This window comes from Barbus barbus, assembly GCF_936440315.1.
Source record: "Barbus barbus genome assembly, chromosome: 12".
NCBI lineage: Eukaryota > Metazoa > Chordata > Actinopteri > Cypriniformes > Cyprinidae > Barbus > Barbus barbus.
Genome location: NC_136740.1, coordinates 12,155,863 through 12,183,836, shown reverse-complemented (window position 1 = coordinate 12,183,836; position 27,974 = coordinate 12,155,863). Strand labels below are relative to the sequence as shown.

General features: G+C 34.4%; 1 protein-coding gene across 1 annotated transcript in view; it reads right to left on the bottom strand.

Annotated features, from left to right (window-relative positions):
• LOC306878525 (dynein axonemal heavy chain 11-like) overlaps positions 1 to 27,974 on the bottom strand; it is a gene marked incomplete at its 5' end in the record, with an annotated part of 73,390 nt that overhangs the window by 14,509 nt on the left and 30,907 nt on the right. The window contains 24 exons of the mRNA XM_079430967.1: positions 7 to 177; positions 1,692 to 1,832; positions 2,070 to 2,234; positions 2,964 to 3,168; positions 7,422 to 7,544; positions 7,649 to 7,884; positions 8,178 to 8,351; positions 10,851 to 10,985; positions 11,100 to 11,201; positions 11,787 to 11,969; positions 13,138 to 13,281; positions 13,965 to 14,078; positions 14,163 to 14,309; positions 15,280 to 15,513; positions 18,103 to 18,264; positions 18,362 to 18,504; positions 20,111 to 20,234; positions 23,271 to 23,433; positions 23,530 to 23,723; positions 24,391 to 24,552; positions 24,641 to 24,880; positions 26,243 to 26,345; positions 26,441 to 26,606; positions 27,049 to 27,253. Coding sequence (XP_079287093.1) covers positions 7 to 177; positions 1,692 to 1,832; positions 2,070 to 2,234; positions 2,964 to 3,168; positions 7,422 to 7,544; positions 7,649 to 7,884; positions 8,178 to 8,351; positions 10,851 to 10,985; positions 11,100 to 11,201; positions 11,787 to 11,969; positions 13,138 to 13,281; positions 13,965 to 14,078; positions 14,163 to 14,309; positions 15,280 to 15,513; positions 18,103 to 18,264; positions 18,362 to 18,504; positions 20,111 to 20,234; positions 23,271 to 23,433; positions 23,530 to 23,723; positions 24,391 to 24,552; positions 24,641 to 24,880; positions 26,243 to 26,345; positions 26,441 to 26,606; positions 27,049 to 27,253 — 3,936 coding nt within the window. The remainder of the gene's footprint in view (positions 1 to 6; positions 178 to 1,691; positions 1,833 to 2,069; positions 2,235 to 2,963; positions 3,169 to 7,421; positions 7,545 to 7,648; positions 7,885 to 8,177; positions 8,352 to 10,850; positions 10,986 to 11,099; positions 11,202 to 11,786; positions 11,970 to 13,137; positions 13,282 to 13,964; positions 14,079 to 14,162; positions 14,310 to 15,279; positions 15,514 to 18,102; positions 18,265 to 18,361; positions 18,505 to 20,110; positions 20,235 to 23,270; positions 23,434 to 23,529; positions 23,724 to 24,390; positions 24,553 to 24,640; positions 24,881 to 26,242; positions 26,346 to 26,440; positions 26,607 to 27,048; positions 27,254 to 27,974) is intronic.

The following is a 27,974-nucleotide window of genomic DNA, read 5'->3' as shown; positions in this document are numbered from 1 at the left end:
ACTCACCTGGAGGGCAGTGTGGGTGAGGAAGGTGAGTCGGTCCCTCTGGAAGAGCCCCTGGCAGGTGTACTGAAGGGCCGAGTGGGTGATGGCCTCGGTGAGAGATAAAACACGCACTGATACGTCTTCATCACCAGAAGCTCTCGCAATGGCTTTGAGGAACACTTTGTTGAAGGCCTTAAATGTAAAATAAAGTTCAGTTGAGATTAAATAATAGCATTATTTGGACAAGAAGTAAACCTGTTGCTTAGAATGGAATAGTGTATGTAATTGATTTATCTATGAACAGCCTACTGTTTTTCCCTGTCTGTAATATATTGAGGTAACACATCTAAAAATGCTTCTGAAACTTAGCGCCTGTGAAGCAAAGATACAGCATTTCTGTAACTGTCATTGAGATGAATGGGAATGCTACTGGATTGTGCCCAATAGTATACTGGAATTCCTTCCAATGGTGATATGATATTATATTTATATTACTGGGATTATGATGTTGCTGTTTTTTGTTTATAATGAAAGAGTACTTGTGCATGTACAATCAAGCACAACCTGATTTTATGGTTTTAAAGTAAATTAACGTTTTATTTAGGCCAAAATATAGTTTAATGTGACTGAATCAACTTATATTGTTACAGCAAAAATATTATTTTTAAATAAGTCAGAAGTTCACAAGTTTGAGGTCTGTAATTTTTGTTTTCAACAAGGATGCATTAAATTGATCAAAAAATGACAGTAAAGACTATGAAATGGTTACAAACCAACTTATATTTAAAATAAATGCTGTTCTTTTGCTGTCAACGTTTCTATGCACCAAAAATCTGGAAAACCACATTGATAATGATAAAAAAACATTTCTTGAGCACCAAATCAGCATATTAGAATGGTTTCTGAAGGATCATGTGACACTGAAGACTGGCTGTTGATATTTCAGCTTTGTCACTGAAATAAATGACAGTTTAAAATACATCTAGAAATCAATATTTTACATTGTAGTAATATTTCACAATATTACTGTTTTACTATGTTTTTGATCAATTAAACGCAGCTATGGTGAGTATAAGAGACTCAAAACAATAAAAATACTGTATAAAAATCTTAGCAATGCCAAACTTTTGAATGGTAATGTAGATACTGTGTAGTAATTACTCTGGACAACAACTACACATGTTCACCCTCGAGCACCCTCAGTATTGGTGCCCCTCAAGGGTGCGTGGTTTCCCCATTGTAATTTTCTATTTATACGAACAACTGTACTTCCTCAGATTCTACGGTCAAGCTTTTAAAATTTGCTGATGACACTACAATCATTAGCCTTATTCATGATGGAGATGAATCAGCATATAAGCAGCCTCATCCTTCCCTTCAAGATCTGCACTTGTCAAGGGTTAAGAAATGAGCTCTGAGGATTGTCCGCGATCCTTTACATCCTGCATTCCATCTTTTCAGACTTTTACCTTCTGGAAGGCGTTATAGTCTGGTTAAAACAAGAATGACCAGATTTCAGAATAGCTTTTTTCCAGTAGCCATAAAAATTCTAAATTCTGCTATGTAACTTTTTTGTGTGTGTGTGTGTGTGTGTGTGTGACGCCTTATACCGGCAGAAAATTCCTTGTATGTTATGCATACTTGGCCAATAAATGCTGAAATGAAATGAACTACACATTTTCACTTTTTCCAGTATAGTGTGTTACCTTGAGGGAGTACTGGTACATGGGGTTAATGTTGTGGAGCTCTTTAATGGTGAAGTAGAGTAGGGCGGCTCTCTCAGCCGCTGGCCGGTAAAGATCTCGTGCCTCATTGGTCTTTATCTCGTTCTCTCGAGCTGCAACAGCCTGTGTAAACATCACAATTGTTGACATATACAATCAGATACTAATTCTTAGAAGAATGTACATAATGATTATACACTTTACTATAGCATGCCATTGGAATGATATAGTTTTGTACTTTCCAGTTATTTGTATTTCTATATTTTTTTTTTTTTTAACACATCGGTTGCGAGTCCATCTTGCACAAACAATGCAAAAAAAAAAGATCTGAGCAAGTAACAACAATATGAGGTACCATACCTTGTGATGGATGTGTCTGGCTGTATTCTTAGTATATTCTAGCTGTTCCACTAAGGTTGTATCTCGCAGGAAGTTGCCCTCTGCTGCTGACAGTTTGCTCAGCAACTCATCCTCTAGTCTCTTCAGCTCAATCTGACACAAGTTCTGCTGGGTGCTTAATTCCAACTGAAGCAATCAAAAATGGACAATGTAAGGACAGTTGTCTTATTAAATTACATTTTTGAGATTGAATTTAGACAGTGCTGTCAAATGATTAATTGCAATTAAATCACATCCAAAATAAAAGTTTTTGTTTACATAATATTTGTTTGTGTACTGTGTATATTTATTATGCATATATATATATATAAATACACATACTGTATATATTTTGGAAATATTTACATGTATTTATTTATATAATTTATATTATACATACATTTTATATACAAATATAAAAATGTTCTTGAATATATACATGCATGTGTGTGTATTTATATATACAGTACATAATAAATATACACAGTACACAAACAGAACTTTTATTTTGGATGCGATTAATCACGATTAATCGTTTGACAGCAAACAGCATAATAAAATGAATAAAAAAGGGGGACATTCACAATTATTGCATTGCATGCTTTTATTTATTTATTTAATGTTTTATTTTATTTACATTTACATTTATTTAAATTAAAAAAGTCAAGATTCAAGTTTGAAAATCTCCCATTTATGAAAGATGGAAAAAACTCTTTTCTTTCTGGTATTTTCCTCCTTGCAAATTTGTAACCATTACCCAAAACGTTCACACTATCCTGCCTTGTAAATGCTTGTATTGCCTTTGGGAAATGCAAATCTAGTTTATTTAGCTCTTTATACAATGTGAGATCATTATGAGCAACGTCTGTAACTGACCTTCATCGTCTCCAGCTCAGGCTTTTCATGCGTGACCACTTGCCCCAGTAGCTGTTCCTCCAGGCTAGCGCGGTTCACTGTGAAGTTTATAAGTGTGGTTTGGGCCTGCAGCTCCGGTGGGAAGTGAGGGTTGGCTTGCTTAGTGTGTAGAAGGAGACGGAAAGCGCTGTTAAACTCACACTCCTTATCACCCAGTCTGATGTACCTGTAGAAACACCACACTGTGTTATGAATTCAGAATGCGACCACTTTTAAGCTGGTACTAAACAGCACTTTCTGAAAAAAGCTTGCCATCTACGCAAAGAGCCGGAAAGAGCATTCCACCCGTACTAGACACCAGTTTCACCAACATGTCTAAATGAAGCAAACAGAAAAGGATGACAAATGCTCCCAATAGCCACCACAGGCAAAGGCATTAAATAAAACTGGAAGATGATATTCCCAGCAGTCAATATTTATCCCAATCTGCATTTCAATTAAATTAGGCCTGGTTGGCCAAAGTGGCGGCTTTTAATTTTTCCCTAATTACCCTGTGCCTGTCAGCCAGCGGCAACAACTCTCATGCCAAAGGTTCCGCCAAGGCTCGGGTCCGCTCCGGCTCTATTTCTTCAAAAGATGGAATTAATGTACTATTGATAGAACCATTACTTCACCAAATTAAAGTCCCAGCTGATGGATTGGCTCATGCTCCTCCGTCAGACATGAAAGGAATAATTAGTATTCATTACTTCACACTCTGCAACATTCCAATTATTAATGAACTTCAGCCGAGAAGCCGCACCAGATCCATCATGGCTGCCGTGGCCGGGCCCGATTAATCACAGGAATGGACCGGTGTGTGGGTCAGGCGCTGGAATAAACTTGTAATCAAATTAAACATCGGGCCACAGTTATGGGTCAAAAGAGGGGGACTGTAGGTGTCCCCGTGGTACAATGCTACAAGGACAAAGACTTGAAAGAGATAAATACAAGCTGAGAAATTAATAACTTAGCACGATGAAAAACAGATGAGGTGTTGCATCTATTTACACATCCTAGAAATACCTGATAAACACTGATTATATTAATTATTCTGTTGAAGAATATAAATGTGAAGTTAACGATATCTTTTACTATTCATGTACACTTTATCAAGTAACCCAAATGCATAGACATTCATTGAGAAATCTGAAAAAGTTTACGCGTTCATTTTACTCATTCAGTAAAGCTGAGAAATGACTGATTTATAAATATTTTAGAATGCGATCTGTCTAGTGACAAACTGGTTTACAGAAAACTGAGTGTAAATAAAATATTTTTTTTTATCAAAGTTCATTAAAAATAATAGGTTTTTGGCAACAGTGTTGGCATAGTTTTTTTTTTCACGCTTATGTAGTACAAAACAAGACAAAACCAAATAATTATATTATATAGATATAATTTAGTTTTCTTTGCACATTCAGATTCAGAAACAAAAACCTACAAAAAAACAGAACAAAAAACCCATTTTATTCAGTTGTCTGTACTGTAATAAAGAAAAAAATGAGATTAAATAATTTAACTGATTAAAAATAATGATATAATTTACAATTGTATATATTTTGGGGAAAAAACAAATATACATACATATATATTAGTGCTGTCAAGCGATTAATCGCATCCAAAATAAAGGTTTTTGTTTAGATAATATGTGTGTGTATACGGTGTATATTTATTATGTATATATACACAAACACATGCATGTATAGATTTAAGAAAAATATGTTATGTTTCTACATTAAATATATTTATATATAATATAAAATATAAGAATATAAATATAAATGTATATACATAAATTATTTTCAAAGTATATACTGTATTTGTGTGTATTTATATATACATAATAAATATACACAATACACACATATATTATGTAAACAAAAACTTTTATTTTGGATGCGATTAATCGTTTGACAGCACTAATATATATATATATATATATATATATATATATATAAATAAATAAACACACATACATACGTATAGATATATATATATATATATATATATATATATATATATATATATATATATATAAATAAATAAACACACATACATACGTATAGATATATATATATATATATATATATATATATATATATATATATATATATATATATATATATATATATATATATATGTCAAATGATTAATCGCATACAAAATAAATTTTTTTGTTTACATAATATATGTGTGTATTGTGTATATTTATTATGTACATAAATAGACACACACATGCATGTATGCATTTAAGAAATATAAGTTACATGTAAAATATTTATTTATACAAAATATAAATTATATACGAACATAAACACAGTCATGGCCAAAAATATCAGCACCTTTGGTAAATATGATCAAAGAAGGCTGTGAAAATTAATCTGCAGTGTTAATCCTTTTGATCTTTTATTTAAAAAAAAAAATCACAAAAATCTAACCTTTCATTGGATAATAAGAATTTAAAATGGGGGGAAATATCATTATGAAATAAATGTTTCTCAAATACACGTTGGACACAATTATTGGCACCCCTAGAGATTCTTATGAGTAAAATATCAAATATCTAAGTATATTCCCATTCATATTCACAATTTTGAGCACTCCAGGGTGATTATGAACATGAAATTATCCAGCCATGGCTTCCTGTTTCATAGAAATATAAATAGGAGGGAAACCAAAGCCCAAATTCCCTTAATCATCCATCACAATGAGAAAAACCAAAGAATATATTTCTGATGTGCAGCAAATAATAATTAAGCTTCACAAATTAGTGAAGTGGCTTTAAGAAAAGAGCAAGGGCAGTGAAAATTCCCATTTCCACCATCAGGGCAATAATTAAGAATTTCCAATCAACATAAAATGTTACGAAACTGCCTGGAAGAGGACGCGTGTCTATATCGTCCTAATGCACGGTGAGGAGGAGAATTTGAGTGGCCAAAGACTCTCCAAGGACCACAGCTGGAGAATTGCAGAAAATAGTTGAGTCTCAGGGTCAGAAAACCTTAAAAAAAAATTGTCAAACAGCACCTACATCACCACATGTTGTTCGGGAGGGTTTCAAGAAAAATTCTCCTAGCTCATCCAAAAATAAACTCTAGCATATTCAGTTATCAGACATGACTGGAACGTCAAATTGGACTGGCTTCTATGGTCAGATGAAACTAAAAAAAAAGAGCTTTTTAGCCGCAAACACTCAAGATGGGTTTGGTGAACACAAGGATAAAAAGTACCCCATGTGTACAAGGAAATATACTGCTGTATTTTGATGTTGTGGGCCTATATTTCTGATGGAGGTCCTGGACATCTTGTTTAGACACATGACATCATGGATTCTATCAAATACCAACAGATAAAAAAATCAACAAGTGACTGACTCTGTTAGAAATCTTATAATGGGCCATGTTTGGATCTTCCAACTGTACAATAATCCAAACACAAACCTCAAAAAGAACACAAAAATGGATCACTGAGCACAAAACCAAGCTTCTGCTATGGCCATTCCAGTCCTCTGACCTGAACCCTATAGACAATGAGTGGGGTGAACTGAAGAGAAGCACCAACATGTAGCTGGGAATCTGAAGGATCTGGAGTGATTCTGGATGAAGGAATGGTCTCTGATCTCTTGTCAGGTGTTCTCTAACCTCATCAGGCATTATAGGAGAAAATTTAGAGCTGTTAAACTGGCAAATGGAGGTTTCAAAAAGTAGTGAATAAAAGGGTGCCGTTAATCCAACACACATAATTGTGGCTAAAGTGTATTAGAGAAAAACATTTATTTCATAATGATATTTCCCCCCATTTTAAATTGTTATTATCCAATGAAAGGTTAGATTTTTGTGATTTTTTTTAAATAAAAGATCAAAAGGATTAACAATGCAGATAAATTTTCTTTGATCATATTTACCAAGGGTGCCGATATTTTTGGCCATGACTGTACATACATACATGTAAATATTTTTTAAATATATGTGTATATATTTGTGTATATACATAAATATACACAATACACACATATATATTATGTAAACAAAAACCTTTATTTTGGATGCGATTAATCACGATTAATTGTTTGACAGCACTAATATATATAGTTGTCTCAGGGTTAAAACACAACACTGGCTGCCCAAAACTGATCTGTATTCAACACACATAAAGAAAAAGAGCAAACAAATGCACATTTATCAGCTTCTGTGAGTGCAGAATCAATACCGCTGCCTTCACCTCTATTCAAACCACACAACCCTAATTCATCTTCCATTCTAGTTTTCATACTGCACGGAGCAAAAAATGGGGCTCTTAAGAACTCAGTAAAGATTGTATGCTAAAATCTGCTGCAGTTCAAAACAGCATTTTTCTGAGGAATTTTTACTGCAGTGCACTCAATGAGAGAATCGGTGGTATAAAATAAGTAAAAATCACAGAGATGGTTAAACTTGCCTTCCTTTCTTTAAGGTTTGCCTTCCTAGCAGTGGCTCCAGAAGAGGGTCCACTCTCTCCTTCATGTTTTCAATCAGGACCACCTCACCAGCTTCCAAAGCCTGCTCAATAACATCCAGATACCTGTATGATAACATTAACAGTGCAGGACAAGACAAGTCAGCCTCATTGCCTTCTTTATATTATTTCATATAAATAATCTTTGTCCAAACTAAAAATCACTTCACCCTTTCTGGCCATACAGCAGCACCCTCAGGTTGGGCCCGTACAGATTTCGGATCCACTTGCTGGCCTGCTGCTGAGGATCCACGATGAGAGGCCAGCGCTGGCTGGCCATCAGGATGGCTGCATTTTCAACGGACAGCCGATCAGCTGGCAGGCCCTGGTTCTGCCAGCCTGCCACGGTGGCCTGGTCAGTCAGCGTAAGTACAGGGTCCAGACCGTCTGTCAGCGGGATAGGGGTCTGGATCGCGAGGTGTGAGGAGAGGAAGACAGACAGTGATGCTATTCAATTCAACGCTCCACTGGAGTGCAGACACAGTAGTACAGTGACAGGATTTTACAGTAGACAGCTCAGGAAGAAACAATGATCCAAAACACTCTTAACCTTGACAAGTGAAACAAGAGTTGGCAAAAGCCATAACATGAAATTTAACATCAAATTATTATTAAATTAAATATTTATGTGGCTAAGAATTGCATAAATACAAAACATTATAAAATTCAAATAATGGACAGGCTGAGGAGGAATCATACTTGGAGTTCTCGGAGGAAAGGAATGAGTATTTTGTGAAGGAGCTGGTGACGGTACGGCTGTGTGAAGTATCCGGCATATGAGACGAAAGCAGCAGCCACAAGCACATCACCACACACCGTCTTCAGCTGAGACTCCAGCTCCAGCTGTCCCTCCGACCAACGAACGTTTTCTGCCTACAGTGAGAGAATGACTGGGTGAATCTCACTTAAATACGCCCAGGTGACTATGGTGCCAAAAATGATCACACACTTAAAAGATCTATGATATCTATGAATGCCGTTGAAGTTTAGAAAAGCTTAAGCCATTTGTTTGCAGAAGTCACTTGGTTTGGTATTTTATATCTAATGCAATGAAATTCAGATGTTGTAAGTGTGGCTTTTGTGTACAAAACATTTTCTATTTCATTTAATATTTTTTCTAACAATCAGATATTTTACTTTATCAGTTTTTATTAATCTTACAATTTTTATTTTTATTTTATTGTTACTACTTTATAGTAATTTTATTTTATATTTACACATTTTATATACATTATATTAGTGCTGTCAAACGATTAATCGCGATTAATCACATCCAAAATAAACGTTTTTGTTTACATAATATGTGTTTATACTGTGTATATTCATTTTGTATGTATAAATACACACATACAGTATATATTTTGAAAATATTTCCATGTATATATCTATATTCATATAATTGATATTATATATAAATATTTTAAATGTATAAACTTATGTTTCTTAAATATTTACATGCATGTGTGTGTATTTATATATACAAAATAAATATACACAGTACACGTATTATGTAAACAAAAACTTATTTTGGATGCGATTAATCACGATTAAGCACTAAATTATATATTACGTATTTTATATATTTATATTATATATAATATTCTATTATATATAATTTTTTTTTTTTTTAAATACTGTATTACAATAATTGTATTTCAACATAAAGGCAGTTTGACAAATTAAATCATGATGTATAAATACTTACCTTTTTTTCTTTGCATTACAGTACTGAGAATAATAATTTTTGCTTTTCCATCATCACACTTCTAAATTTAATCATGGAAATAATGTAATGTCACAATGTAAAACATCTTAATGGTGGATATCACCACCAGTCAGTACTATTTGTATTTTTAATGAAAGAAATTAATACTTTTACTCTGCAAGAATGCATTAAATTGGGCAAAACTTAAAGAACATTCTATTCATAAAAGAAATATGAAGCCTATCAAAGTTTCTACAAATATATTAGGCAACACAGTTGAGTAATTTGAGTATTAATAATAGTAAAAAAAAAGAATTGAGTACCAAATCAGGTTTTTCAAAGATCACATGACACTGAAGACAGGAGTAATGGCTGCTTGAAATTCAACTTTGCTATCACAGGAATAAATGATATTTTAAAATAGAAAATGGTTATTTTAAACTGTAATAATATTTCACAATATTTGTGTTTTTATTGTATTAGTGATTAAATAAATGCAGCCTTGGTGAGCATTAGAGACTTCACAAACATTAAATATTTTAAATAGTAGTGTACATTTATATGCAAATACGATACAGTAATATTCAGACAAAACGACTGAGACAGAAAGAGAAGAAACACTAAAGTTATGTTACAACCTCAAATCTAGCCTTCAGACCCAGATATAAACCTCACTCTTAACCCATCTGCCGTCTCTCTCCTCCCAATTGATCACAAACTCAGACAGAACATGAGCGATAATGTATACAGTCACAATTCACCTAAACTGGCTTTGAAAGTTTAGTTACATTTTCACTCAGCATCAATTTAGCACTCATTTAAGACTTCAATAATATCGCAGAGATGCTCCTGCAACGATAAATCTTGTCTGACATTGCCTTTGCAGGGGCCGAGCTTCTAGAACATGTCGCATAATAAATTCTCAGACAGTTAAAAATCACTATAATTTTAGCCTAATGCATTATGGATTGCTTGGAATATCACTCAGTCCTGGGTGAAGCGTTTTTAAATTCCAACAGCTGTTAAGGCTTTGAGGTAAGTTAATGATTACATATAGACGGGCTGATTTATTAGTCTAAACACTATTGCTTCCAGGTCAATGGCATAAAGACAAATCATTTGTCTTGATATGTTTAAAAGCCAAGCTGTCCCATTGTAGCCCTATTCATTTCTCTGAATAAGAAAGTTGAACGTTTTAAATAAAAGAGCTAAAAGAAACATTAAGCTATTATTATTTTTTGCATTAACGGCGGTAAAGATTTTAGATTATCTCACCAGGATATATATGATCAATGTCACGGGGAGTGAAAAAGGGAAAACTATTTAAAGTTTATTTTTTCAAGTTGGGCATGTACACGCAAATCCAGCTCATCCCTCATAAACCAATTACCCCGATCGCCTCATTCAGGCAAACAGATAGCAGATGAATATATGCCCCTCTTGTTTCACTGTCCCAAACTGGCCTACAGCCATCTAACCCCTTGCCCAGATCAATGGTGCATTTGCCATGATGCACCCCTTCCTTCCGAGCACTCAATCTGAGCGTCTGGCCAAACATTTAAGCCATGGCCACCTCCCCTTCGAATCAAGCCAAACTCATGTTGAGATTAGGTCTGTTAGTGCGATTCCCTAAACCCAGACCCTCTCCTCTCACAGCCGCCCAGTACCTGCAGGCCTCCCACCAGCCGATTGGCCAGCTCAATGGTCTGGCTGGTGCGTGTCACTTCCTCCTGGCAATGCAGTTTGTCAGCCGCCGCCCTCTCAAACTGAGCTGTTAGGCTTTGCAGGTGCCTGTCCAGATCCTGTCAGTACAAAGCCACTATGAGATAGTACTACTTAACATGGAATATTATTGAATGTTTATGGTGAACGGATGGACATTTTTTAGTCGTGCTGTATAATTGTTTTTCACTTACTTCCAGTTTCTTTCTAACACTGAGTAGTTTTGCAGTAGCAGTTTCCAGTTCAGTATTGGCTTGTGCCAGAGCCAGACGCTTTGGTGCGACCTCACAATAAACCTGAAAAACACAACAAACATTCTCTTTCTTTACACATAAGAAAAAGCTGAATTCTTGAAATAAATGACTGTTTTGATTTTAAAGCTACAAACCTCTTTGAATTAAAGACAGTTACAGCTTAGTATTTTCAAAATATTTCACATGCATTTAAGTTTTTTTTTTTTTAAGTTAGATGTAATTTTGAGCTTTTTTGTTTATTAATGTTATTAAAGTTGAATTGATGTTAATAAAATAAATGTGAGTAAATTTAAATAAACATTTAAATAAAATTGAAATCCCATTCAAATTTCAAATATAAACAAAAATTTAAATAAATTCTTGAAATAAACGATTGTTTGTCATTTTAAAGCTGAAGAGGTTAATATTTTCAAAATATGTCCCAAATATATTTTTTATTAGTTTACCAAGTTAGATTTTTCTTAAACATGTAACTTTAACAAATTGTAAAATGTTATTAAAATGTATAGAATATATTATTAATTTAATTTAAATACCTCAAATTGCATTATATACGCATGTATATGTATTATATTATATTATATTTATATTTTAAATTTTTGTGTCATTCGTCACATTCTCCCTCACCTCATAGTAGCGCACTATGTTGATGGCCCACGCACAGAGGCCGGCAGCTGCGTAGGACTTGGTCCGGACATGGTCGGGATGGAACTCTGGGTTTCTCAGGTATTCCTGCTTCACCACACTCAGACTGGACTCAGGGATGTGCTCTTTATCATAAGTAAGCAGGGCCTGCAGAAAGTCATCCACCTAAAGAACAACACTGTTATTATATCATATGTACATAAGCCTATAATATTTGCCTTAATGCCTTTCTTTTAATGGCTTTGAAAGAAATCTCTTATGCTCACCAAGGCTGCATTTATTTGTAAATAATACTGTGAACAATATTATATAACAATATATTGTGAAATATTATTACAATTTAAAACGTCGCTTTTTTTATTTTAATATATTTTAAGATTTATTCCTGTGAAGGTAAAGCTGAATTTTCAGCAGTCATTACTCCAGCCTTCAGTGTCACATGATTCTTCAGATATCATTCTAATAGGTAAATTTGGTGCTCAGGAAACATATTGTTATTAATATCAAAAGTAGAAAACAATTGTGCTGCTGAATATGTTTGCGTAAATACATTTTTTGATATATTTGTTAAGGATTCTTTGATGAATATATAAAGTATCAAAGAACAGCATTTATTTGAAATATTTGTAACATGATAAATGTCTTTACTATCACTTTTAATCCATTTAATGTGTCCTTGCTGAATAAATGCATTAAAAAAAAAATCTTCCTAACCTTAATATTTTGATCTGTAGTGTATACATTTCAGTGCATTTACAAACAAAACTGCAAAACTACTTTAGAGAAAAAAATAATCATTTAGAGGAAACTAATATTATAAGCTTATTATTAGACATTATTAGCTATGATGCTTTATTATGTACACACAAAATGTTAAGTACATACTAAACTGCACACATTTTATTCATAACAGCTTAAAGTACAGTAAATGTACAAATGCTGGACCTGGAACAACCCAGGATGAAATGTTGCACTCAAGGCCACCGAAGTAATAAAGCACAATTATAACCTTTTGCGTTCCTGGGTCATCCCTACTTGGACTCAACTTGCAACCTCTGAATCTGTATCCCGATTCTTTGTCCATCCGATATATCTCATAACAAACTTTCAAAAGCCATCTCCTCCCCTTCATGCTGACCTCATAAATCAGTCTTTCCCTAATATTTCCATGTCTATCTCATGTGACATGTATTTAATATTCTCCTCCACACAAGTGCTTTCATAATGTAGTGTATTTCATGACACTACACCAGGTGAGTGGGGTCTGCGGGTCAAGGGCTGCTTGTGGATTACACTAGAATGAGGTGTGTTGTTGTCATAGCAATGCCTTTACCTTGCCTATGAAGACTCTGGCGGCCTTCCACCCACGGTCTCTTGGAATTCGCCCACGTGGAGCCAGCAGCACCATCACAGCCGCAGTGACGTTAATCACAGCCTCAGGGGGATTCGGGAACGTCTTTAACTCTGTCAGATTTACCTACAAGAAACAAAAAAAGATCATGAACTGCTAATTGAGTAAGTGTTACCCTTTCAACCATCAAGTTCAGGTGACATATATTTGAACAGGTTGGGCTGTGATTTACGAGGCACGGGACAAAATATTTTCCACAAATTTGCCTGCTATTACTTTTTTAAATAGCAAAATTTCCACTTTGAAACACAAATGTACTTTTCCATTTCATTATTATTATATTTTATATATGTCAAAACTGAATTTTCAACAGCTATTACTCCAGTTTTCAGTGTTTCACTGCTTAATTTTGTAGAAACCATGTTTCCCCGGGCGCCGCAGCATGGCTGCCCACTGCTCCGGGTGTGTGTTCACGGTGTGTGTGTGTGCATTTGTTCACTACTCACTGCTGTGTGTGTGCACTTGGATGGGTTAAACGCAGAGCACCAATTTCGAGTATGGGTCACCATACTTGACAATACGTCACGACTTTACTTTTTTGATTCTTTGATTAATAGAAAGTTCAAAATTATTTTTTTTTAAATGGAAATTATCTGTAACATTACAAATGACTTTCACTTTCAATCAATTTAATGCATCTTTGCTGAATAAAAGAAACACTTTTGAACTGTAATATATGTATATATTTATGTACACAAATACTTTTCTCCCTAATTTTAAGGGTTTCTTTAGTACATTTTAGATATTACCTTGTTGAGAGTTTGGAGAGCAGCTGTAGCGGCCTCTAAAGCAGGTTCAGCTTTAGCCAGATCACGTTCACATTCTCTCAGTCTTCGTGACACCTCTGCTTGCATGGCAGCCACCTGCAGATGAATAAACACTCTCATACGTGATGGGGAAATATTAAAGGATACATCTCAGATCTTCCACCTGTAAGACTGCTCTACCTTTTGCTCCTCTAGGTCAGCATCCTTTCTCTTCTGGCTCAATCTTTCTGTCTGCAGGCCGATCCTGGCCATGAGAGCCTCAGTTGCCTGGTTCTTCAGTGTCAGCTCCACTTCCTGTGAGTTCAGCTTGACTGTCAGATCCTCAACCTGATGTAAATATATAACGTTGACATTTACTACATGATAACCTCTTATTAATTCATAATTACCTTCAATAATACATGCTTAAAACTGGCAACAGTTTCTGTTTCTACTAAACTATACAATACCATTCTATTTTATTTATTTATTCATTTTATTTTATTTTTGGAGATATTAATATATGTATTTTGCAAGGATGCATTCATTTGATTAAACATGACAGTAAATTGTTAAAATATTTCAAAAGATGCTGTTGAATTCAAGTTTACTGAATAAATAAATAAATAAGCAGCACAACTGTTTTCAACATTAATAATAATAATAATAATAATAATAATAATAATAAGAAGAAATTATTCTTGAGCTCCAAATCAGCATATTCAAATTATTTCTAATGGATCATGTGACACTGAAGATTGGAGTAATGGCTACTGAAAATTCTAAATTCCTCTTTGCCATCATTTTAAAATGTATTAAACAATATTAAATATATTTTGTTTTTACTGTCCCTCCCCTTAAATAAATGCAGCCTTGGTGAGCATAAGAAGCTTCTTTCAAAAAACATAAAACAAATTATTATTTTTTTTCGTATTTCCAGGTTTAAATTAGACTTTTTAATGTGTCCCATACTTTTAAAGGTAAATTTAATGATCAAATTTTATCTCATAATCAAAGTTCTCCAAGACCTCACAAATAGCTTTTTACAATTTACTAAAAGTTGTAAAAGCAACTTTTTTTTAATCTAGATCCCATTACCAGATAAAACTACAACATTTGAATACTAAACCCTATATCGCAAAGGCAAGCAATCATCAGACTATCAGACTCAAGGTTTACGAGTCTCCCAGCCTTCGGTGAGTGATCTTGGGCATATTAACTAGCAGTAACTACATTCCTTCACAATTCCACCACTCCAGCCTTGAGGAGCCTACATTGGCAGGTTACGAACTCTGTGGTGCCGATGAGCTCTACACACCTGAGAGGCCGTCGTCTTGAGTTTCTGAAGGCCACACTGAAGCCTGCCGTGTCTCAGATGCAGTTCTCTCTCTCGCTTTCCCAGCAGACTCTCGTAAAGCCTCAGCTGCTCCAGGAAGCTCTTGGGCGTGCTGTAGTTGTGCCTCCTCTCATTGCGGCAGTAACGCTCGCTAACCTGCTTGACGCTCGCGTGAGCATGGGCCATGAAAAGACTGATGGATTCCCTAACAGCCGGCTGTAAAGACGAGAGTAAGAGAGGGTAAGAGAGGGACCTGTACGGATTAAATGCTCTTTAACATCCTCGGCTGTCATGGGCCCTGAAATATCATCCTCATAAATCCTGAATTCATCTCCAAGTTTGTATGCCTTTTGCTGGCTTCTGGACTTACTCAATCTGAAATTTAGGTGCAGGGCGCAGGGGGAAGATTAAGCTGGTAGAGGGCTGGGAAAATAATGGCCGAGACTGGTGACACCCTATATAAAGTAGGGTGAGGTCACATGGCTTCTAACTTTCTGAGACTGCACGTTGTGTTTTGTTTATTGGTTATTTATGATGAACACTGCTGTCTGATGACTGACTCATTTATCAGACCGTTAAAGATCAATTCACGCAAAGGCAAATGCATTTTAAAAGATGCAAGAACACAGATCATAATTCACTGAAAAGCAATAAAACGTGTGCATGTGGCTGGCACAAAAAAGAAAAAAAAAAGGTTATAAATGAAGATCTGACATAATGCGATTTGATAAACAATGTATTGAGTTAAATGCATGTAAATAATCCATCAATCTCTTAAACTCAAAGGTCACCGTTACCGGTGTCAGAAAAAAAGGTAATATTTTTTGTGCTGTTCTGCTTTTTACACTTATAAACACATTTAGATAAAAAATGTTGCACAAAGGTGGGATTTGATCATTAATTTAATCCAAGAGTAAATGTATAATTGACATAGAAATATAGTCATTTAAAATATAAAAATAGTTAGAATGGCTTTAAGAACCGTTTTGGAGTAGCAATTCAAAAGGGTGGCCAAAGTTAATGTGTTAAGAAATGCAAATGATCATATATTATATATATATATATATATATATATATATATATATATATATATATATATATATATATATATATATATATATATATATATATATATATATATATATATATATATATATATATATTTTTTTTTTTTTTGACATTATAACATTTTCTGTTCTGTGTGATTTCTAAAAAACTGATTAAACCTTTTGGAACTGGAAGAAGAGTCCCTTGTGCATCACTCATTTGTGAGTAAATGATGGGTAATTTAATAAAAAAAAAAAAAAAAAACCTAGTCAAATGTTTACAAAAAGTAAAGAAATTTGCATTGTTTGTATACAGAAATTTAATTGCCATCAAAGCTCATCACGTGAAATATCATCCATGAGCAAAACTTTATTCATTAAAATTCAACACCAGGGAAGAACTGCAGGCCAGCAGCAAAAACCTTTTAACACATGTGACATTAAGTCAAAAAAAGTGGGCAAAGTTTTATTACTGAATTACTGTTACTTAATTGTATTATTATTTATCTTTTTTTAACTTTATATGTATATTTGTGACCCAGGACCACAAAACCAGTCATAAGTAGCACGAATATATTTGTAGCAATAACCAACAATATGGGTCAAAATGATTGATTATTCTTTTATGCCAGAAATCATTAGGATTAAACAAAGATCCTGTTCCATGAAGATATGTTGTAAATTTCCTACCATAAATATATCAAAACTTAATTTTTGATTAGTAATATGCATTACAATGAACTTTGTTTGGACAACATTAAAGGCGATTTTCTCAATATTTAGATTTTTTTGCACCCTCAGATTCCATTTTTTTTAAATAGTTGTATCTCAGCCAAATATTGCCCTGTCCTAACAAACAACACATCAATGGAAAGCTTATTTATTCAGAATTCAGATGATGCATAAATCTCACATTTAAAAAAAAAAGATTACCCTTAAGACTGGTTTTGTGGTCCATGGTCATGATTTATCTATTTATTTTTTGCAAGTTCCCTGTTTGCATTTCCTATGCGTTTTGATGCAGTTTGAAAAGTTTTGATGTTTGTTGTGAGATGACTGTTAAAGAAATCTCTTTCTTCTCATCCACTCAAATTGCTTAGTTACGCAAAGGCGTAATTTATTTTACTTTCCTTAAAAAGCAACTGAATGCGTTATCTACGAACATTATGAGATTAATTGTAATTACATATTTTAATTGACTGACAGCCCCACATTCAGTACTCCAGCATTATAGTCCAACACTGAGTGAAATGCACAAAGAGGAAACAAACCCACAGCTGGTCACAAGTCAACACACACACTCCCACATCCCCGTACAAACTCTCAGCACACACACACAGTCTGGCTGAAACAGCTGTGGCTTCTCTGAGGGTCAGTCTCTGTGTATTAATCACTGTTGCTTTATTAGCATAAATGATCCTGCTTAGTGATCGTTCCACTGGTGCAGGGAAAACAACAACGCAGAGAGAGAGAGAAACTGCGTCTGTCATTGAGCTCACTGTGCATGTGATCAGCCATTTGTCTTCACTTCAGAGTCGAGCTAATGATGAGGAATCTGGTGCACATGTAAATGCGAGGAGAGAAAACTCATCGAAAGAATTACAGTGTCTTTTAGTTTTTGTGTGAAATAAACGTGTTTTGTTAAGCCTGTTGAAAGAAATGAATGGCTTTAATATGGCTTTAAATAACTAACAGAAATGTAAGAATTAAACCATGGCTTTAAAGCTACTTCAACTGGCTGATTGAAGCTCAGGTCTACCTGAATACTTGGGATGCCCTGCAGGAACTTCATGCTGACAGACTGGAGGGCCTCCAGGGGCCATTCCTGGAACCAGTCCAGAGTGGTGCAGTTCAGCAGAGCCGGGAAACGCCGGGCACGTAGACGCAAGCTATTACCTACTGGAGACATGCAGAGCACGACCTACACACACATACAGTACGCACACACTGCAGACACTGATCCAAACCAGATATGCAATATATAACTATATACTAAAAATCAATCAGTGATGTGAGACCTTGAGTTGTTGTCGCACCCGATTCATAAAAAAGCTCCAGCAGTTCTCGTTGTTGTCCAGCAGACCCAGTTCCCGCACCTCACTCCTCACAGCTTTTCTAACACCATCCACCTCCTCTTCACTCAACAGATCAGGGATCTCACCTGGGGTCAGACCACCGATAAACACATTACTTTCACTTAAACAGGGGTCATGTGCATTTATGTATTTACTTACTTACTTACTTACTTTTTTACTTTTGTCATTTAGCAGACGCTTTTGTCCAAAGCGACTTACAAATAAGAAAAAGTAACTAAAACTAAAAAGTTACAACTCTATAAATACTATCTACCCACATATTTAAGAAAATAAAGAAATTAAATAAAATTGACATGCATATAACAAAAACATTTCAATAATAAACATATCAATGAAAAAATTAAATAAAAAGCTACTACTATCCACTACTATAATACTATAATACTACTATTATTTAAACAGCTTTATATCGAGCAAGTAACATTTAGATACAAGCCAATGTTAGATACTAGCTAGGTGACATTTTAGTCAATATACAGTAGTATTTATGCAAATAATTACACAAAAGCATTACTGTTGTTAAAGTTGCAATGAAATGGACAGCGTTACCAAATTTCTACCATATTCTGACATATAATCGAGTGTAATGGACTATCAAGAAAGAAAAATATGTAAAGCTGGAACTTGGTTCTATGCTTTGGTTGTTGATTGGATCTTGAGATCATGAACTCTCAATTCACAAGAACATCTATACTGAGCATTTAGAAAATATATAGGGTGAATTTTCTTTTCATGCCAACTTTAAAATTAAAATGATTAAAAAACATTTTTATTAATTTAAATAACTTATAAATATATATATATATATATATAAATAAATATTAGATGAAAAAGTTTAAGTGAAGTACTAAAATGACTAACTTAAAACAATTTTATACTATTTTATTATTTTAGACTATTTTATACATTTACAAAATATTAATAAAACTAATTATAGTAAGTAAAATAAAACCTGAAAATATAGCAAAACATAATTCAATATATTCATAAAATTGTATAGTATATAAATAACTAAGAAATGACTGCAACTAACTGCAAAATATGCTCATGTCATTCATAACCTTACAGTAAATTAAAATTCTTCAGAATTTCCTCATTCAAATAAAAACCATCTAAATAAAAAAGGAATGTGTGTGTGTGTGCGCTTTTATAATTTTCATAACACAAAAATACAACTTTTATATTTAGTACATTTATATATATATATATATATATATATATGTGTGTGTGTGTGTGTGTGTGTGTGTGTGTGTGTGTGTGTGCTATATATAAAAGTTCTATTTTTGTGTTTTGAAAATTACTACACTGCCAAATAAATGCTATTCATGCAAATCCTTTATGGCATGTAGGAATAAATTCTCTCGTGCATTTAAGCATTAGCAATTACACTCGCATCAGTTAAATTATGTTACATTTGTTAACTCTGATGCTTTATTCTGGTTCAAGCACTAAGCGTGTCTCCGACCTCTGCGCTTGACATCGGTGACAGATGAGAGCCACCATCTGTGTTCTGAGGGTCTTGATCCAATGACACGCAGGCCTGTTCCAGTCACCCTTAATCTACTTCACCGGCTCCGCTCCATTTACATATGTTTCCCATTCATCAGACCAACACACAATGAGCCCCCCCTGTGGCGTGTATGAATGTGTGCGTGTGCGGGAGGGTCTGACCTGAGGAGATCAGGGTGCTGATGATGACGAGAAAACGGTCCTCTGGGATCTGAGCGTCTGTGAGGAGCAGGATTGTGGGTATGTTTTTCACCCCCGTCTTCAAGTACAGTCCAGCCAAATCTGCCTGAAAATACATGAGTGATAGCTGAGAACACTTACAATATGGAAGAGAGCACAACCAGTCTCCAAAAACAGTTTGAGGAGTGGCTTAGTGGTTAGAAGCGTTCTGGTGCTCATGTGGGAGATTTGAGGGTGCTTTCAGACCTGTAGATCATTTGCTTTGTTCCAAAACAGGGATTAATTTGTTACATTGTTGCATTTTCTTCTTGGTTCGGTTCGCTTTCACACGGCAACATTGCAAAGCGTACCAAAATGTGTTTATGCAAGTCACATGTGAGTAAAGCTGTCCTCTTATTGGTCAGAGTTCACTTGTTTACGTTCCTCTGCGTCATTCATCAAGATGGATTGACAGGTTTGCTCCGCGGGCTTATTGCGGCTTTATAGCTGTTCTGGCAAGCGCAAAACCAATGTAGCTGTCATTCCTCTCTAATATATCTATCTATATATAATTATATTTTCACTATATATATATATATATATATATATATATAATTATATATCTGTGAATGCAAGTGAGATGCGTGGAGAAGAGTAATTAATTACACAACATTTTAATATGGAGAGGTGCTCTTTGGTTTTCAACTGCAATAACAAATATTCTCACTAACAAAATCAAAGTTTCTCACAAATTCTCACTTGCATTCACAAAATAATAATTTGTTACATTTATATAGCGCTTTTCTGGGTACTCAAAGCTCTTGACTGCTAGACACAAAAGACACTGACTGCTGCTTTTTATATAGCATATTTCCCATTATGAATTGATACCGCTTTGTTCGTTGGTCCGTTGGGTCGGATTGCTTTCTCACCACAAATGAACCGCTCCAGGGTTCGTTTGAAAGCGTGCCGAGACCACCTCTTCAAGGAGGTCTCGGTATGCTTGTTTGATCCGCTTTTGCTGTGCGATTACTGCTTTCTCACCTGCCCAAACGAACCGCACCAAGAGGGAAAACGAACTCTAGTGCGATTCAACCGAACTAAATGAGGCAGGTGTGAAAGCACCCTGAGTATGAATCTGGTCCGTACACATATTTCAATCCCATTTTACCCTCTTCTTTGTATCACTTTCTGTCACTTTTCATCTCAAATAATGACAAAAAATCTTAAAAATCAACATGTCGGAAACTGTACAAAAGCAAATAAATTGATAAGACTGTAAAAATCCCAAATAATACAAATAATTCTGCCACTTCAAATTCTCAAGCTCTGATTGGCTGTGAATGTTTTTAGCATTCTTCAACTGGAAAAAAATTAAGTACTTGTAATTAGATTCAATTACATTTCAAAATGCTTGTAATCAGACTACAGTTACTTTACTGATTACATGATTACATATTCACACAATAGCAATAAATTCATAATTTATCGATTTCCCTAATTCCTCTTATTCATCTTTCAAATATTTCTTTCTAAAATAGCCTACTGCTTATATACATTCAGAAAGTAATACACAACATTTCTTACAGTTTTTGCATTTAACGCAGGCATTCCAAAACTTTTTGTCATCTGAACATCTTTCACTTAATATATTTACTTGAAGTACCCGTGAGATTTTAAAATAAATATTTTAATAATGAAGTATCACATTTGCGTGTTCAAGGTTCTCTGATGTTGGTTAATGCTCACATGACATGCAGGGTAAACTAATTAAATATTTAAATATTTTATTTTGATTGACCTTATTCTAAAATGACTTATTTTTATTTTCCATTTTTATGATTCAATTAATTTGTAGCTTTTCATTAAACTCATGAAGCCCCTGCAGTTCATTTATGAACCCCAGTTTGGGAAACCTTGAAGTAACAATGTTTAATGCATTTCATGTTATTAATTACAATGAATTAAATATATATTTTTACTCTTTATCCTATTTAAATCAATGTGATAAGCGATTTAAAAAAATAATGTAAAAGTAATTAAAAACATTTACCTAAAATGTGTTATGTAATGGATTGCGCTACTAACTACAATTTTTGTGATGTAATTTGGAATCAGGAACAGACTGCAATTTCTAAGTAATCTACCCAGCTCTGGTTAATGTTATAATAATAGTTATCATCATAGATGTGAATGTGCCAGAGACAACTATCCAGTAAGCAATTTATGGGTTGATTTCCTCAAACCTCAAAAACTGTGATGCTCAACCAGTACATCAGTAGAACGCAGAAGGAGCAATCAGAAAGACGAATTGTTGAATAAAGTCGTTATTATTGTTTTCTTTGTGCACAAAAAGTATTCTCATAGCTTTGTAAAATTACGGTTGAACCACTGATGTCACATGGATTATTTTAACGATGTCCTTGCTGCGTTTCTAAGCCTTGATCATGTTAGAATCCTTGCTGTCTATGGGATGGTCAGAGAGCTCTCGAAATTCATCAAAAATATCTTAATTTGTGTTCCGAAGATGAACAAAGGTCCTACATGTTTGGAACGACATGAGGGTGATGACAGAATTTTCATTTTTGGGTGAACTACCTCTTTAACAAAAGGAAAGCTGTTCAACATGACTACTCTCTTGTACTACTGCATATTTACATCTATGCATAGAGACAGGATGAGACCAAGATGAAGTGTCTCTTCATGATTATGTGTAGAGGGCATCAAACAGTGAGTGTTGAGTGTATAGAGATCAATGCAGCTCAGGCAACTGGCCTCAGATTTACCACACACTGATGAATGAAATGATAGCAGCGGCCTCATCAATAGGGCATTGAAATATTTGCCTTGGTTCTTTAATAGGATCTGGCAATTACTCCCCATTGCATCCGGGCAGGACTAAATGAGATCGATGGAGCCGGACAGGGTATTGATCAGGGAAAGTGTTGTCTAAAAGAAAGCTTGATCTCTGGTAATGAATCACCGCCATTTTAGATTTATCCTCACCTCACAGCATCGATGGGTATGATTTGGGCAGCTGATGTGGGTTACTATGGTTTGGCATAATATCAGTCACATTTGTTGTGGTTTCTGCTGTATGTGGTTTTCTCATTTTCATCTTGTATGCCATTGATTCTATTGTGCTGTCTACTGACATGGTTACCTTTAGGTCCTGTATGTTGTAGCCCTTGCTCAGGGTGGGCTGGAACACATCCATGTTGGAGAGGTGGGCGGCAAGGCGGGTCAGGCTTTGTTTGCCACTGCCCCCCACACCTACGAGCAGGGCATGGCCTCTAGGACATGCCAGGATGCGACTGATCCGACACCTGCAGAAACCAATAAAAAAAAAAAAAAGAGTGTGTGTGTGTAAGTACAGTCAAATCTGTATTCACTAAAGCATATACTGCAAGCGTAGCACTCACACATGCTGCATGGCTTCCTGGAACAACACCAGGTTCATGGCAGAGTGGAGCTCGTTGTAGCTGTCCAAAGCCTCATTGAGTATACAGCTGAGCTGCTCCCATCCAGCTACGGGCATGTAGGAAGGTTCTGCAGAGCCCACACTGCTGTGCAGGTATATTAGTGGCTCCTGCAACACTGTCTCTTCCTCTATTTCCTTTAGGAGACAAACAGAGAAAAACTGCATGTTAAAAGACAATAGTATATATAAATAGTAACATGTATGTTAAAATCACATAACAGAGAGTCTGGAGTTTTACTAATGAAAAGTGAAGGAGCAATCAGGATATTTTTTTTTTTTTGTATTTATTTAAAATATATATATATATATTTATTAGAGATAAATATTTATTTATTGCATTTATTATATTTATTACTATTTTATTTATTTATTATATTATATAATGTTTTGGAATATTTCTAATACATTTTATTTTTAACAAAGGAGAAGAGTTTGTTTTGAAATAAAATTATACTTTAATTACAATTATACATTTAATTAATTTATCATTTAAAATGTAGATTTTTTATTTATATATATATAGGGGGGGGGAAACTTGCTACGTGTACTGCGTTAGGCTGACCGAGACTTGTCATAGCACATATTATTGCTCTTTTGTTGGTTTTGATTGCTACTATTGTCCTCATTTGTCTGCTAAATGACTAAATGTAAATGTAATTCTTATTCCATTGCACAACATTTTTCATGAAACAGAAAACAAAGAAAAGAAAAAATAAGAATAAATAATATGGTGTCTTCCTTTTTTTGTGACAGATGTCGATTCATTGAAGGCTTTAACAGCAGAAAAATTTAGCTGGTTTACCTCCGAGGCCTGTCGTGCGATGTCTGCCTGCAGCCTATGGAAAAGCTGAAGGTCAGATGCTTCAGAAAAGCGATCTGAATATACTCTTCTGGATTCATGGATCCAAAGTCGAACCAGATCTGCACCCTGTGTAACACACTCTGGCCTGGAGAACAGGAGACCCTAGATGCACATACAAACACAGGTACAAAGTGTTGTCTAATTCAACATATTTACGGTTTAAATTACTGAGCACAGAGGGAATGCTTACCTGGAACAGCCGAGAGAGATCCCATAGGTTGAAGAGATAGTAAAACTTTATAGAGGTGGGGAGGAAGTGTTGGAGCACCCTGTCATGGAGGGCTACAGCCGCTTTCACCACAGCTGGACCACTCCTCACCACAGCTGGGCTGAATGGCAACCTCTGCAGGTGGAGACTCAGGATAGAGCCAAAGATGGAGCTGAGGGTCTCACAGCTGGGTGTGCCGACCGATAACACTGTGAAATGCCTCTGATGAAAATGAAGGAGAAGATTTGTCAGTGATGTCTCTCAAACACAATTTCATATTATATAACTTACAATAAACTTTTTTTTACACTACACTTTTTTGGTAGCACTTTATTTTACAGTCCTGTTCCTCTTTTACATATTATGAACTTATAGTAATTACAATCACTAGGTACTAACAAGGTACCAACCCTGAATCTACCCTAAACCTTACCCTACCCTGTGTAGTTACCTTATATTACCAGAACTTTCTTAGGTAGGTACACTGTAAATACAACTAAGTGCAACCCATTTTTTACTACAATATCTTTTCATAGAATTCTGCATTTTTTTTTATCAGTGCATTATGTATGGAACAGAGTTCAAAATGTAAAAATGGCCCCATTTGAATTCATTAGTTTGAATTTAAATTGGTCAAAACTCACAGGAGATGCTGAATTAAGATGAAAAGAGACAATTACTAAATTGCTTTAGTAAAATTGCTTAAATTTCATTACTCCAACACATTTTTGTGACATAACATAAATTGTTAATTATTATTTTTGACCAATTATGCCTATTTATCCCCTAATATGGAAAATATATTATTTCATATATATTAACTAATATATAACAAAATATATTGTTTAATATATTAATACAAAAAATCATATGCATACTTTAATAATAATATTTTAACTTGTTTATTAATATATGAGATTACTATTCAAACTATTCTAAACTGTGAAAAATACAGCACCATAAACTGCCCATAATATTTTATGGAAATATATTGAATTATTTATTTAATACATAAAGGATATTTATTTATTCATTCATTTATTAGATTTGTTTTAGTATCACAAATACATATTAATACACATTTCTATAGGTGGTATAGAAATGGACAATTAATGATTATAAATAGAGCTGTCAAACAATTAATCGCGACTAATCGCATCCAAAATAAAAGTTTTTGTTTACATAGTATATGTGTGTACTGTGTATATTTGTTAAGTATATGTAAATACACACACATGCATGTATATATTTAAGAAAAATATGTTACGTTATAAATTAAATATTAATATATAATATAAATTATATGAATATAAATATATACATGTGAATAAATGCAAATGTTTTCTAAATATATACTGTATGTGTGTATTTATACATACATAAATATACACAGTACACACACATAAATTATGTAAATAAAAACTTTTATTTTGGATGCGATTAATCGCGATTAATCGTTTGACAGCACTAATTATAAATAATATTTGCAAATGCCAAATATATGGTGTGTATGACAACAAGTTTATATTCATATATATATTATTATGTGCAATAAAGAAGCTCCCACAAAAGAAATTCAAATACCTGCAGTCTGGGGTTAATTGTAAAACTCCCCGATGCTGGATTCATACAAGAGAGATAATGGGTGCTGTGTATGTCTTTCATTGTTAACTTGTGACTGTCATACCTAGAAACAAGACAGAACATTGTGTTAGAGAGTGTTTTGACAAGTAATCTCTCTCTTAAGTGGAATAAATGAAAGAAATGTTGATGTTGCGTAACCAGTGCTTGTATTCCAGATGCTGGCGAATGAGAGCGTGTGGCTGAGAGGTCCCGTAACTGTCCACAGCTGCCATGTTCATGTCATCGATGAAATAGATGAGTCTCTTGTTTCTCGGGGGTGCGTAACTCCTGCCAGCTATTCTCTCGAGCGGTTTCTCCATTGCCTCTGATAATAACAATAAAAAGCATTGTTTTAAAAGAACTGACTACAAATTTGCATAAGGCATCAAGAAATCCTATAACTAGTACAAGTGAAATTCACATTTTACACAGTGTTACAAACTTCTGGGATACATTTGAAATATTCCTATCAGTCCATAAGAGCAATTCTTTTTTTGTCTAAAATTTGTATGGCTTGATATGTATGAACAAATCCACCTGTCTCATGCTGTTCAGACCTACTAAAAACTTTTTTTTTTTTTTTAATGTTTAATAAAGCAAACATTTACTCAACATCTATTCAAGTACACCCTGAGGAACACTTGTTATTTCTATTTTTACAATAATCGGATGAAATTAAATTTGGCATATGGACCACAAGGAGGTGCTGTTCTACAAATCTGAACACCTTTTAAAAAATGTGATCAAATGCACACTGTAGCACTCACTTTGCAGCATGGACGCAGTGATATGAAAGTGAAGGGGAATTTTCGCGGTTATGAAGTTCTCCGGTAGTGTTTCCAGAAGGTTCCTGACCAGAGCAGATTTCCCAGTGCCTGCTCCACCAATCAGCATAAGAGGCTGAGATGTCTCCAATAACATGCGCATGAAATACTGCAGTCTGACCGTCTCAACTGTTGGGACTAACACGGACTGTAAACAAAAAAAGGGCATTTGATTACTTAAGTCATATTCAGCTTATCTAAATCAACAAATAACACTATAAATAACACTATAAAATCAATCAATCATCTGAATCAATATTAAAAAAACTTTTAGATTGTTTCAAAATATTTTTTTTTTAAATGCTGTTCTTTAGAACTTTATTTTCATCAAAATATCTTTAAAAAATATATCACAGTTTTCACGAAAAATGCAACACAATGCTTTCAACATTGATTATATATATATTTCTTTTCTTGAGCACCAAATGTATCCAACCCCAAAATTTTGATCAGTGGTGTATATATAATTTATCCAATGTTTAATCGCTGATGAGATTTGTTTCATGTGCAGATCCATTCCAAAACAAAAAGTACAATCTGTGGGATACTTTGCAAGAGCACTTTGAGTGAACTTTTAGAATATAGTTCTGGAATGAGACACGACAAACCTGTAGGCCCAGTTCATCACTATGACTACCCTATTATCAACATTACGTCTTTATCTTCCAAGTATAAAAACAGAAACAATGGCCTCACACACACACACACACACACATAATTCTGATTACTCTGAATGGTAATCAGATCCACAACTCCTCTGACTGCAGGTTCAGCTCATGATGAAGGGAGGTTGTTTTCTCTGTATCTGTTCACTGACCCACTCTAATGCACTAACTGCACTAAATTAGCATTCCATTATTCTGAAATTA